At 36.7% G+C, this 14,923-nt stretch overlaps 1 protein-coding gene across 1 annotated transcript in view; it reads left to right on the plus strand.

Annotated features, from left to right (window-relative positions):
- The window catches only part of LOC113228292 (inositol 1,4,5-trisphosphate receptor), a 105,851-nt gene that overhangs the window by 66,062 nt on the left and 24,866 nt on the right, over window positions 1–14,923 (plus strand). The window contains exons 40-47 of the mRNA XM_026461558.1: window positions 1,342–1,365; window positions 7,953–8,093; window positions 9,171–9,262; window positions 10,445–10,574; window positions 11,963–12,079; window positions 13,417–13,559; window positions 14,107–14,287; window positions 14,372–14,391. Coding sequence (XP_026317343.1) covers window positions 1,342–1,365; window positions 7,953–8,093; window positions 9,171–9,262; window positions 10,445–10,574; window positions 11,963–12,079; window positions 13,417–13,559; window positions 14,107–14,287; window positions 14,372–14,391 — 848 coding nt within the window. The remainder of the gene's footprint in view (window positions 1–1,341; window positions 1,366–7,952; window positions 8,094–9,170; window positions 9,263–10,444; window positions 10,575–11,962; window positions 12,080–13,416; window positions 13,560–14,106; window positions 14,288–14,371; window positions 14,392–14,923) is intronic.

Raw genomic sequence — 14,923 nt, forward strand, 5'->3', positions numbered from 1 at the left:
TTGGAAATGTCAAGAAATAAGTTGTCAACCAGCCTAAATTTTCTTTAATTAACAAAGGTTGCAGTAATGGTTTTACCAAACTTGTCGATACGGTATCGGCTTTGTATCTATATGGTAATATGGATGTAAAAGACGGTATTCGCATCGGTATCGACCGACGTTCCGTCCGATCCGTTTTACAAAATGTTTGATTTAAAATGCATAAAGCAAATTTTTACTGGTCAAAGTCGAATACGCGTTGACTAGTTCGGTGGAATTTTTAACATTCATAGAAAAGCAAAATAATAACGCACTAGTTTTTTGAACAGAATTGCACTTAAAAATTACATTCATTTTTATACGGTGCAATCAGAAATATTGACCATAAATTGTTTAATAATGTTTTACACTTTTAAAATAATTTATAGAAATATTTCTGATTAAACTAATTTTGACTTTTGAAAATAATTATCACTTGCTAACAAAAATAGAAATAAAATGTGCATTATAAATTCTAGCGCTAAACTAAACTTGACAGAATTTAAATTATCATTTAACATATCTGTGATTTTGTATAGTTAGTGTTAAAATGATCTGAACTAGGGCTTGCTCCCGAGAATTTTCGGTTTCGGAAATACCGGGAAATCCCGGTACTGGCGAGGTGCAATCAGTCCCGGTACCGTGTAGATTGCAGGTACTGCCGGTTATAGATAGCAAGTAACTACCTACTTACTTAATAGTAATTATCTCTCAAATAGATATTTTTTATTAGAGAATGAAGTTTTATTATTATGAGGTAAATTATTGAATAAGTATGAATATCTCGGAAAAATCGTTACAGTTTACTGGTTAGCTTTTCGAGATGTACCGGGAGTATCGGTACTACGCTGAGCCTAGCACCGGAAATCAAACTTTTAGCCTTAATATGACTCGAATAGTACGTATTAAGTGGTAAATTTTAACTATACCTTCTAAATGCTCAAATAAACTGGGCAAAAATCAAATTTAAGTTAAAAAGCACCAAGAAAAATTATTATGGCTTTAAAATCAAATTTTAAATTTTATTTGTGTCTGTAAACCCAGGAGCGTAAGAGTGTACTAGGCGATATGAATTTCGAAAAGCCTTAACTCATACGTTTTGCGAACTATACGCCTAACATTAAACATTTGTTAGTTTGATTGTTCTGGTCAATAAAAAAGCAATATTCAAATGCACATGTTCGCACTTTTTTACGCATGATATTTATTAAGATTTGGTTCTGTCAAATTATTTTAGTGCTAGCAAACTAAATTCAATAGTACTAAAATTAGCACTGTTAGCGTAGACATGACATAGAGTTTTCTGTTTCACCGCGCATGAAGATCGTCATCACCACGTGAAGACAGGTGGGTTCAAACACCAAGGACACTGTGTGCCATGCACGTTTTTAACGTGACGTTCAGTTTGATTACACGTGATATTATTAGATCCACACAAGCCCTGTAACCGTTTAAATTGTAAGTCTGCCTGTGAGTTTAAGTGGAAGTTCGATTGCAAGTGCGAGTTCGATTGTGAGTCCGGGTTCGATTGCAAGTTCGAGAGCGTGTACAAGTGCGTGCACGGGTGCGTGCGCGTATGTTCGTTTCAAAAATCGAAGCATAGATGACTGGTGTTTTGAATGTAAGGCTGACTTTTAAGTTAGACGGTTAGGCCCCTCGTTTTCTTATATAAATCTCGCTTGTCCTGTTGAAACCATGCAGACCTTTTTTGTGCAAGAGTCTGGCACTACACTTTTTGCCTTAATAATTCACTTTTGTATTTATTCCAATTGAAACTTGACTCTATTACGAGGTACACATGTTACTTTTGGGCAGACAATTTTGTGAATGTTTCAATCTACACTTGTTTGAATTTTATGTGCCACTTGTGTTAAACACTTCAGACATACTTCTTTTGTGTTTTGTTTGATGTATTTTTTTATATTTTCTACCTAAACTCCCTTAGCATAGGGACTATTCAAGCACAGTATTCCATGGTGCGTCGTTGTCAAAATTAGTGATTCACTGCACAACAAGTCAATTTACGAAAATGTTACAATAGTTACAACACTATAATATTATTTGTAAACAATCCCTATATCTTAAAGTCAATAACGAATTCCGATTGTATATTTTTCACATTCAGGAATTTCTCTAATACTTAACTTTTTATTCGTGAACAAATAAAAAATCTCCTACAGTTCTAAAATAACGGTGCAATCTATAAACAAACACAAAAATGGCTCATCGCATGCTAGCTACAATTAGTGGAATAGTTTTCAAACTAGATTGGTTTTAATGAGCAGAGTAGAAAAGTTTCAAAAAACTAGATAAAAATCATAACTTCTAAACTATTGATATTTGCGGAACTGATGTTTATTTTAAATTAGTCGTTATAATCTAAAAAAAAAACTTTGGACCACTCAAAATATGCCACCCTGTATAAGCCGCGCTGCAGCCGAATCTTCGCCATGTAGATTTCAACACGATGTTTTCCTTCAGCGTTAAGAGAGAGGTTATTAAACAATCACAAATATACCTAGTTTAGAAAGTTAGCAATATGTACGCACCGCCATACGAACGATTCAACAGAGAAGCAACCGTTCTTCCAATAGGCTACAATCACTCTTAGGAGTCGATACCACCTCAGCTCGAATTCAAGTTTTTCCCGTTCTAATACGGTTCATTTTGCTTAGGTCGAACGGCAGAGACACTAACTTTATTTCAGATTTTTTTTACAAACAAAATTAAAGCTATTTGAAAAATGTATATCGTATCGTATAGTAAGTTTTCTATTTAGTTCTGTTTATATATATAAAAAAAATCATTGGTATATGTAATGTATCTATTGCATACAGCGGTTTTCTTGTAAAATTTCGAGGTAAGTTTTTGTTTGTTTTTCTGTCGTCAAAATGTTTAGGAATCGGGTTTTCACACCGTATGCTAATCAGTCCTCTATTTACAGTCCTCAATTTTATTAATTTTTTTTTTCAAAATGACTGATTTACATTGAACACTTTCACTGTTATGCTGAATCTACCATAGCCATTTGAGGTCGTATAGACTCTTAATAAATTCCTTATAGTAAAAAGTGCGTTTACCAATAATATTTGAATGAATTAAAACTACAAAAACACGTATGTAGTAGTTAGTAATTTCAGAACTAAGATTCGCTGTAATCCTTACACAACTTTTAGTTTTTAATACATAACTTTACTCATGTTACACAGTCCTCACGACACAAAAACCAAAAACACACTGTGTCCACAATTACCTTTAAAATGACCCACACATTTTGACCGTAGTTCAAACCATGATTCACTGCGTGGGGCGCTCACACAACCTGAAATATTTATCTTGTGAGTGATAACCGTTGTATGATGTACCAAAGCCAGAATGCATGATTGCTAGCACAATAGTAGCATGGGCATGTAGAAAATATTTATAATTATATATAATTAATAAGACCAAAATTTGGAAACCGGAATTATTTACGACATCGCCCAATTTTTTTTGTTTCTATCAATAAAACAAACAGCATTTATTTTCTTACCACGAAAGACGAAATACATCCAGTGCCATTGATTTCTGTATTTCTGGCTCAGTGCAGCCGCTTAAGTATTTTTTTCTACCACAGACCACATAATTATTTTCTTTCTTCCGTGGTTTCTACTAATTATATGTCAAACTTTCAATTGTGTTGCTATTTCATACCAATCGCTCAAGGGAGCCACCAGACATATCGACATGGTATCGCATTAAGCCTGTAAACAAAAAAACGTGCGTTTCGCATTACTCCGTACGACTCGGCTCGACAGGTTTCCTGCGAATTTCTGACCGCGTACGTACGCTACCTATGACGGCTGATCAGCGAAGTCGTCTTACGAAGGGCCACGTCAACGCCCGAACGGTTGCGCCGACGTCCGAACGTCTGCGTCGACGTCCAAACCACGGAAGAAAAAAAACAAGGAAGTGCCTTAAGCCTCGATTACTATCGGAACCGCTGTCGCCACAACGCACACAAACAAATGATAAACACTATGAAATCTTGATAATTATTGGTCATAGTTTCTAATTTAAAACGATTTAACCAATTCTGGATTGTTATATAATTTAAACTTCACCCATTCGCTATATAGTTGAAAGTTCAATATCTTTATTGCAAGTTACTATGACTCCCGAACGGCCGCATCGATGGCGCCTTGGTTTAAAAAGATAAGAAAAAAAAGGGAAAAGAAAAAGAGGAAAAAAGTAAAAACAGAGGCTTAATACGACTAGTGTGGTAAAATATAATCACGTCAAGTGGGGTCAGCGTTAACAAGAGCGGTACGGAAATGCAGATTTTCTATGCTACTGGGCACAATTTCTATGCTGCTCGCCTTACGAGATATAATTTTTTCCCATAATTTTAACGATTGTAAAATAAATGTTCTTAGTTTTAATGATAGGCAGAGATTTCGGGTAATGATAGAGGCTGCCACCACTTTGATAGTTACTCTGCGGGCAAGGTTTTAGTTGTCGACATAGTGCAACTAGACCTGTCTGTGTAAGTGATGTCGCGGTTAATAATAAATTTCCGATGAGTTAATTGGGTGCCAATTGGTGCTTGATGCTGTTTTTTTATTCATATTGAACGAATGCTAAATCTCAACAAATATTTTATGAACCAAAGTGTACCCTCGCTAAGCTTTATTCCCTGATTTTTTGACATCAATTATCGTGTATCTTTACACTTGTTCTATTGTTTGACGGTTATAATTTATTATTATTTTCATTGAGTAAGTGTAGCGACACACTATGCCGAAATACGAAATTACGATTGCGGTTGATGTTTCAGAATTTGCCATTTACGGGGTTTTAAACTATAGTGAAACGAAAATTTGCGGGAGGTACGAAGTGTTTAATCAATACAACGATTTGAAGTGTAGTTTGCTTATGCTTACGTACGTCATATTTGTGTCCAATAATGTTACTTATTAAATTAAATTAAATTTATTTATTTAGGACAACCAACAAGTCATACACTTAATACATACAATTTTGATTATACAATTCAAATGGAGTAATGCTAAAATGTTGACTCAATTAAAGATTGCGACCACATGCAACAGTCAAACACAGTTAATTACTTATATACATAATATACACAGTTATTCACACTTTTAATTTATATAACATGCAATACAATATGTATTTTAAATACCGTATATAGAAAGATATGATAAACATTACAAATAGGAAGAAAGTAAGATGTTAACAAATATAAATAAAAATTACTTGTGCAACTATAATTATACTGCGTTACAAATAAGGCATGAAGTTGCCACAGTTACAGCTCACGTAAGATGAAAGTCCGTACAGCTGCCTGGTAACAGGTTACTGATGCACCAAATATATCAACAAACTCACTGCAGTCGTTCTAACGCAATTTAATAAAGAAAAACAAAACTACCGAAAATGTCGTTATGGATGTTCGGCCTAGTGTCTCGCTACACTAAAACGTCAACTATGATAGTGAATTAAAAAGAATAGAATCCGCGAAGTTACATTTATATATCGTATAAAAACACAGGTCATTATCAAATGTATAATACTTATATAGATCCTTAAGGTCCGGTTCACACGATAAGCTTTAGGCTCAATTTACATTTCTACGGAACGGAAGCGAACTTTTATAATCATACCATTATTACAAACATTATGGTTGGAAACGAAAAATTGAACATTGAAACTTTAGATCATAGGGTCCCAAACTTTAATATTTTAACGCAACACAACACAAAAAAATCGCAAGTAAAAAAATATTGTTTATTCCCTCCTAGGACTCTTGAGTGCCTAATGGGGTGGTTAGGACCACTTTGGTAAACTGCCTTAGGTGCTAAATTGCAATAGGAGTCAGATATAAGTAAGTTATCAAAAATTTCTCAACTCTGCAGTGTACAAGATTCAAAAGTACGAACATATTCAGACGTTGAAACCGGTAGATTGGTTTACTTCAGCTACTTTCAGTTTAATTTCACACGGCGTTTTGCTTCGGGGTAATGCCGCCGATATTAATAGAATCTTAGTCCTGCAGAAATGTGCGGTTGGGGCAATTTACAATCTGGATTTCAGAGTGTCTTTGAGAGATAAGTTTAAAGAGATTAACATTCTTACACTAGCGTCACAGTACGTTTAGGAAAATTTTGCGTTCCGCGGTAATGTAAATGAGGTTTAAGAGCTTCGTTAGCATTAATGGCGACTTATTAATAAAATTCGTGTCTTTGTATACGTGCGTTAGCAAAACTGCTTCTCGTCACGCTACCGCTTGTAATCTGAACCGGCCTTAAAACACTAATGGACGTGACTTAGGCATAACACAGAACTTAAAATGCTGAATCAAAGTATGTAAATAAGGTTATGGGTGATTTGGTTCTGTGAGCTACTTAATTACTACTTTTCTTACAGTTCATGTTATGTAAATTTCTTTTTGGTAATATCCTTTCCTATTGAACTATTCTCATACTTGTAACCGTCTGTAATAAGAGTAAATTGATAACCTACGATACAGGTCTATCGTAGTCATCGAGTATATAACCAGAAATAGAGACGAAATGTCATTTAATTTGTTTGAAAACTATTCTGCCAAATGATTACGGTGACAGCTGCGCTCCGATTGGCCAGCCCAAATCGAAACAATTGACGGGTGTGTATTATAGACAAAAATTGAAAAATTACATATTTTATATTTAATGACCGATGAAATGTGATTCCGTTTGTTTTCTAATTAGATGTTTTAAATACTGTTTTACCCACACCACCGAATGAAAGAGCGCCTCATTGTTAGATATATTATCTTTATTACAATAATTACAGAATATTTTTGAAATATTCGGAAATGTACACACAAGTCAGTTGTTGGCGCTGTACTATTTCAGCTTTCTAATTTGTGATTTCGGCGCAAACGAGAGTTGATATTTCAAAGTGATATAAGGCCCATTTGCCTGATGAGTTGCCAGACATGGATGGCCCTTATTTCGTCTCTATTTCTGGTTATATACTCAATGATCGTAGTGCAGTAGAGTTGGCATGCGACAGGGCTCGAATTGCGCGAGAGCGACATAAAGCGAGAGATCTCTAAGCGAGAATAGCAGTATATCGCGGTGTATGTCGCTTTCGCGCAAGTCGCGCCCTGTAGTGCTAGCCCTGCAGGTATAATAATTTGATAATACTCTGTACGCGATTTACAATGTAATGAAATTGAGATGTGTTTCTAGAGTTTGATCAATCAATTTAAAACATACAGACAGCAGTACATCAAGCTACACATTGACAGATCTTGTTCCGTTGTACTGGAGGCGATATTCGAACAAAAGTGTATATAACTTGATGGGCTGTTGACTGCGCAATCTAATTGCACTCGTGGACGAACGGTCGTCTTGCTGGACTGCCACGCAGAGGTCTCGGATTCGATTCCCGGTCCGGGAGAAATATTTGTATGGCCTGCATTTATTTCTCTCGTGAGTTTGGGTGTAATTTATGGTTGTCTATGTGTGTATCCATGGCACCAACAATATAGGGTTTCTCTAGTGCAAGGCTTTAAAAAAAGTTAAAAAAAAGTTTGTGTTTCGACAAAATTTTAAGTTGCGTCCGTTCGTGATAAAGGGACTATATAAGCGTAGTAAGCTATTGGCAATGAATACCTGAAAGTTGCTATAAACCTTATTGCAAAGATGTAATGCTCGATGTTTATCGTCCCTGCATTTTGCTAAACTTTGTACATATCTACGTATGCTAAATATGATTGTGCTCTCAAGGCTTATACAGTATATACCGAGCTCGAATTGCGACCTTGTGACCAGATGTTATACAATTTTAGACGTATTTTTCTTATCAAGGCTATTTGTGAGTGCATAGACGTTTTTCTCTTCACAATTTTGACGTTTCTGACCTTCTGTTGTCATGTTTCCAAACAGCAAAGGTACTGTTGCGTACCGGCCAAACGCTGGCGCAAGTGCAAGCGCACCTGGACAAGGAAGGTGCGTCCGATTTGGTGGTAGACCTCGTCATCAGGAGTACTAACCGACAGGCTATCTTCTTAGAAGCTATTCATTTAGGTGAGTAATCCAAAATAAGTAAAGTTTAGTTTTAAGAAATTCCTTAAGGGAGCTGGGTTTTCTGCAATGAGTGTTTTCATACATGCTTAGAGTGACGTCACATGGGTGCTATGATTTTAACGTACCAAGTGCCACATTAGCGATGCGGTGTTGGACCGTAACGCTGCCTACTTATGCACAGCAGCACTTCCATTGTCAGACACGCACGCATTCTTATTTATATGTAGTACATCGCAACCGCGACGCAATGCATCGTGTGGCATCGCTCTTAGTTTGATGCCAGACACAGGGAAAGTATGAAGCTGTCCTTGTCCTGATTCTTTAAACAGTTGTTGGAATGTTTTCATAATGTCCCAACGTGATATAAATTCTGAAGGGGAACGATGTTTGGGCATCTGATCGTTACGACAGTTTTCTAAGAAGCATCATAGAGGAGAAGATCGAAGGAAATAGAGGAAAACCGAGACGAAGTTATTTAGATCAGATTAAAGGAATAGTTAATGTCCTTTCGCATCAGGAAACCAAAGGTAGGGCGCTGAACAGATGTGGTTGGCGATTACCCACCGACAAGCACTTTTTCTTATAATACCAGTGACGGGACGAACAAGTCGTGCTCCTGGTGGTAAGCGACACACCTATTCATAACAGTTGCAATGGCATTCAGAGCTTTAAATCGCAAAGATCTTGGGGGCACTGCCACGGCCCAGTCACCCTGAGACATAAGTTCACAAGTCTTATGTGCCTGTAATTTCACCAGTACCCTTACATTACTTTACTGCTTGGCGGCAGAAATAGATAAGGTGACAGTACTTCCCTGGACAAACTCTTTCAAATGGAGTTATGCTGCTACTATAATAATCAGAAGATATAAATTTAGTTCTCATACCTAACGTACGGTTGAACATTTCCGTTGTTTTGGTCTAAGGTGTATATCGCTCACACGTTTATACGTCGAGGCAGCTACAGGCGGCGCACGAGCGGCAGACCCCATTTTGGTTTGTTTTAGAATAAAATAGAGGTGTGTTTGTTTTTCAACTTTTACTTAGCTATGGTATTCATAAACAATTCATGTTTCAGGAATCGCACTTCTGGAAGGCGGCAACCCTATAATTCAACAAAGCATATTTAACAAACTACAGAATGGAGAAATGTCTCAAGCATTTTTTAAGGTAGGAAATTCAATTATTGTTCCGGGCACATTGTAACAGTTTGGACAAAATGTCCGTGCGGTTTTTGCTACTAGCTAACTTTAAACAAAAAAAAAATAATTTTCTTTTAAGGGTGAGGCCAGACGAGCGTAATTTTGTGAGATGTGAGTTGCGTCTTTTGTGTTGCGCAGTTTGCGCTCGACCGAAATTCGGTTGGATCGCCAGACGAACGTATTTTAAGCGTTTGAAAAGCGCCAGAAAGCGTCTGTACAAATCTTTATATTCGTGTTTCAATGGCGGCACCATTGCATCCGGGTTTATGGCTTCGTTTTTTGGTCGAAAAACTATTGCAGCAAATTTTTGATAATTCTTTTGCTCCAACTGTTGTATTATACGTTTTGTATTATAACTGGTAAAGAATTAAAAATAAGATTTTAGTAAATGGAATTTGAAACAGCTCCGAGTGTTGTGGCGATCGAGCTGGGAGTGACCGTGGTACGAAAACAAAATGAGAAAGTGAAGGAAAATGGAACAATTCAAATTTAAAATTTAAAACATGTAAAATAAAAAAAATATAGGATACAAGCGGAGTGAGGCGATATAAAAAGGTGAGATGACGGTGTGGGGAGGTCACACCGTCACACGCTTATACCAAAGTGACCCCTTCCCTCACCCCTACTTCCACCAACGCCAGCCCTTCACACGATGCGACCGAAAGTCAGTCGTCATTACACCTGTGAGTCGGCAGATAATCATTTTGCGTCGCCGTGTGAAACAAACAGTACTTTTATATGAAACCGAATGCAGCTCAAACTACGCGACTCACAACTCACAAAATTACGTTCGTCTGGCCTCACACTTCAACGTGATATTGTCTGTAGTCATTTCAAAAATAATATTTTAGAGATCAATTCAAAAATAAACAACAAATTTCAACAAAATTAATAAATTTTATTGAATATCTCGATATTTTACTACCATGATATTCAATTATTTTTTGTGAATTTACAACCCTAGTTTGTTGCAATTACAAAGATCGAATACTAAGAAAAATTCCTTTGCACCAGCTGGATTCGAACCAGCAGCAACACGGAATTGATAAGACAGATTATTGACATTACCGTGTAGTCTCTCATCTTGCACATTTACCTGATTGGTTTTAATTTATTAAATTTCTGTATTATGTTTTACATATATTACAAGGTATTCTACGACAAAATGCGTGAAGCTCAGCAGGAGATTAGGTCAATGGCCGCAAGTAGCACCGCTGCCACCAGCCAGGACAAGCAAAGAACTGGCCATGGGGACAAGCACAAACAACCACAGCCTGATGGTAAGTAAAGGTGCTGGGTTTGGTAACGTTGTTGACCAAGGGTTTAAATCAAACCGTTTGACACGACGCATTTAGCCGCACTAAGAACGCGAGGGCAATACTTACGCACACTTCACACCCTTATCTGGATCGCGGTAGGCAGAGACCACAGCCTTCCACATGCTAAGATCCTGACGCACATTTCCCGCTTTATAAACACGGAACAATGCTTTTATACACGCTCGTCGTAAATAGTTTGATTGCATGCAGGATAACCTTGGCCTATAAAGGCCTTGTTTTTTCTCATTGCAGCCATGTGATGGGAAGAAAAAAGACCCTGGGGTTTTATTTGGGTGTTATAATCGAGTTAGCCTGTTTGCAATGGTATTATTTACGTGCAAGTGTGATGAAAATAAATGAAAGGTAATATTTCCAATTTATTTTAAAGTTATGTGAGCGTATTGTGAACGTCATCTGGGAAATTAACATTCTTCGAAACTTTCATGCATGTAGATCTTTAACTGAAGAAGAATTAGAAACTTGAATGTAACTTGCGTCTTTTCATTTACTTACTAAGGGCTTAGAATAATAACGCATAGAAACCTAGTCCGCACACGCTAAGTGAGGCAAATTGAAGCGCGTCCAAAGGGCCTACACGAGCGGTAGGGTCTTCAGTGCTCAAGGTCAAATTGCACCGCGAACAGATCAAGAATTTTAGCTAAAAATGACGAAATGTGCGGTAAATGAGTGTAAAAATACGTCAGATAAACGTAAAATAGATACTAACATCACATTCCACAAGGAAGTAACGCGTTTCAACTTGTATTTTTATATAAATATTCACTAAACCCGAAAATTAACCTACTACTAAAACTAGCCTACATGAATTTGATTTTTGCCTCACTTGTGACAGTTCATTTGATATGAAACTATCATTCTATGCGTTATTATTCTAAGCTTAAGGGATTAAAATGTGTTAAAACGATATCGTTTATACGCAAGTACGCCTTGCTTACCAAATTGTTTTGTTAGTGCGTCCAAAATGTACTTTGTTTAACCAATCGTCACTTTCCATCAAGTGAGTATATAGGTCATTTGACCTCATTTTTTTTTTATGAAAAAGAAAGGCCAGTATAAATATCATAGACATAGATATACTTGGTCTCCCATTGGGGTAGGCAGACAAATTGATCGCCACTTTGCTCGATTTTGGCAAATTTCTCAGGTTTTATTTACTTACTTTCATATTTTTTTGATAAAAGCCCCCCCGTATTCTTCTCACTATGCACTCCAACCCTTTTAAGAACATTCTCGATTTGATAGTGTTAATAAATAAATAAATAATATCTTAATTTGCTCATGATCGCAACTTTTTTATACTAGAACAGTTAAAAACTCGAGCATTGCAGGCAAAGCCGGCGCGGGCGCTGGCCCTTTGGTGGTGGGGGAAGAAATGGACGACGAGGTGGCGTATGCGTGCGGTTCCGCCGTCAACGCCTACTCCGACATACACACCATGTCGCATGGTAACTTGTAGAACCTTCTCGAACGTTTTAGACAGTTCTAGAAAGTTCTGTTGTTTCTAGAAGCTTTAGTAGCTGTTTTATTCGTTGAATGGTGGATTTTTTGACGAATTCTGTGCTTCCAGTTTTACGTAACGTTGAATTTTTGTAAAAAATGCATTGATACAGAAAAATAACCACATTAATAAATTTGTATTGAATTGATATTCAATTATTTTTTGTGAAATTAATCCACTAGTTTGTTATAATTATTTACAGTTAATAGCGACATTTCTAGCCAAGCCTGGTAGCTGTAAAATTACCTAACTAGGTGACGAAATCATTTCATAGATGGCGCTACGGTTAAAAAGTCGTTGAAAACCAAATACAAAGGTTCCACAACAAGCACATAGAACAATTCGTGAGGTCCGCTGGTTCGTTTCGTGGCTTAGTTGGCATAGCGTCTGCCACGGTTTGCTAGAAGACGTCGATCGAAGGTCGAAGGAATTTTTTCTAAGCGTTCGATCTTTGTATTAATAATTATAACACTTTAATAAAGTTATGAAAAATCTAGAAATAAAACTGGAAACTACAGGATGAATAACTAATCAATTGACAACTACACTGAAAAAAGTGTGCCTGAAATATATGCATTCTTTAAGGTAACTTATTTCCATCTAAGTCTATCAAGCAATATGATAGCGGCAACAGTTTTGAGTATAATCAGAGGGGGTAAAAGGAACACACTTTATTTTGAGTCATATGTTTCAATCTCTAGGAAGAACAGATAATCTTATAAGAATTTTGAAGTATTCTAAACTCGCCTTTGCTTATCAGCTTTACATTCTTTAATAATCATTACGCTAATTGAATTTAACTTACGTTGTATTTGCCGAAAACGTGCAAATTGTTCTAACGTTTCTCTTTCCCTAAAAGATGAGGTACGAGGAACAATAATCATATTTCTTATAAAGGTATTGTACACCTCGTGTTCTCAATATTTCACAACTGTCGAATTAGTTTTATCCACCTTTTGCATTTAAAGAATCGTAGCGATATTTCTTGAAAATCGTCTAAATTAATTTGTTTGTTGTATCGACTGAGGGACTTTAGTGCCAAATTCTTTAGATTAAGAGTTAAAACTTCAAATCCCTCTTCCTCCAATGTTTCTCTTATCGCACCTGATCTTATTTATGAATTTAATCGTGTTGTGATTGATCGTATCAAATATCTTGATAAGCTCAATTTAAAGTCCTTTTTTCAGTGTACGGCTATTATCTGTGCTGTTTTGACATGCTTGTTTTGCTAACATTTTTAACACCAAACAGAAGCACATTTTAGACATAAACCTTTCCTCATAGGTTCGACTGTGCTAGAAGAAATATTGGCCGAGAAAAAACGAGAATCGGGCAATTCAGACGAGCTGCCCGCCAAAGTGGCTATAATGAAGCCTATACTCAGGTTCCTGCAGTTGCTATGTGAAAACCATAATCCTGATCTTCAGGTACGTAGACATTTCTACACTCACGTCTCACATAGAATTTGTCACAATGGCCACATTCACAGGTGTATCGCCGATCGCAGTAAAACTAAGGCACAAATAAAACAGATGGATTATAGATGGCATGGAAATAGTACGACAGTCCTTTATGCGAATAGAGCCTGGGCTATCTTGAATGAAAAAGTTCGTAATAAACTCAATAATTTGTTTAGAAAACAAACAAGTCATTGCCTGCACTATTCGCTGCCGAATTCTCGATCCCTGATTGGCTCATTAGCAGATTAGAGTAGGGCCTGCTCCCGACGATCTAGTCGTGGCCTGCAAAACTTTCGTACCCGCAAAAACTCTGCATCGATTGATTCGGATGTCGGACGCGGAAACAGATATTTAAAAATATGCGGATGATCCGCGAATGCCACAGACATCTCGCGGCATTCCTAGTATGGACCCCAGTCTCTCACCAGGGTTACGATATTATATTGTTAGCCTATATTTAACAGATATGTGTTCCTTTGTATTGAGAAAATAAACTATTATTATTATTATCCAGAATCTCTTACGCAACCAAAACAACAAATCAAACTACAACTTAGTGTCCGAGACACTAATGTTCCTCGACTGCATATGCGGATCAACCACGGGTGGTCTCGGCCTTTTGGGGCTTTATATTAATGAGGGTAACGTGGCTCTCATTAATCAGACATTAGAGACCCTAACGGAGTACTGTCAAGGTTTGTATAGTTTCATTTCTTCTTTATTGCATTGGCTGGGCCCAAATCTGCTAATTTTAAATCATCTCAGTAATATGGCGGTAGAGTGTCAATGGCAAGATTTTGTACGTTTAGTATTCTGCTTAAAGTCAAGAGTAGAGGGTTGTTATTTGCTTGCCATCGAGCAACAATTCAACTGAGATTTAAATATTTTGGTATTTTTAACCGAGTTCAAAAAAGGAGGAGGTTCTCAATTCGACTGTATGTTTTTTTTTTGTATGTATGTTACGCGATAACTCCGGTATTTGTGAACCGATTTTCATTCTTTTTTTTGTTGGAATGAGGGTACCTCCATAGTGGTCCCATTTGATTTTGAAGAAAATCATCCACCTCTAAGGGTGGCTGATCAAGCATGAACATACATTTTTATAAATAGCGCCTAAATTTTACTTAAGGAGCAATTATTTTAATGGTTGGTTTTGCTATTCTCCAATTCAAGGCGTTTTTCTCTCTCAATATACTTTGAGTAGTGAGAACCGATTTTTATTATCTCCTGTGTAGTGGCGAACTAGGGGATATTACTTGAAATAATATTTATAATAATATTTCTTAAAACTTGGCAAACGGATGTGTAATTCCACGTACTTTTGAGGTCTG

The sequence above is a fragment of the Hyposmocoma kahamanoa genome, unplaced genomic scaffold (genome assembly GCF_003589595.1).
Source record: "Hyposmocoma kahamanoa isolate Upper Pololo Valley unplaced genomic scaffold, ASM358959v1 224, whole genome shotgun sequence".
In the NCBI taxonomy this organism is placed as follows: Eukaryota; Metazoa; Arthropoda; class Insecta; order Lepidoptera; family Cosmopterigidae; genus Hyposmocoma; species Hyposmocoma kahamanoa.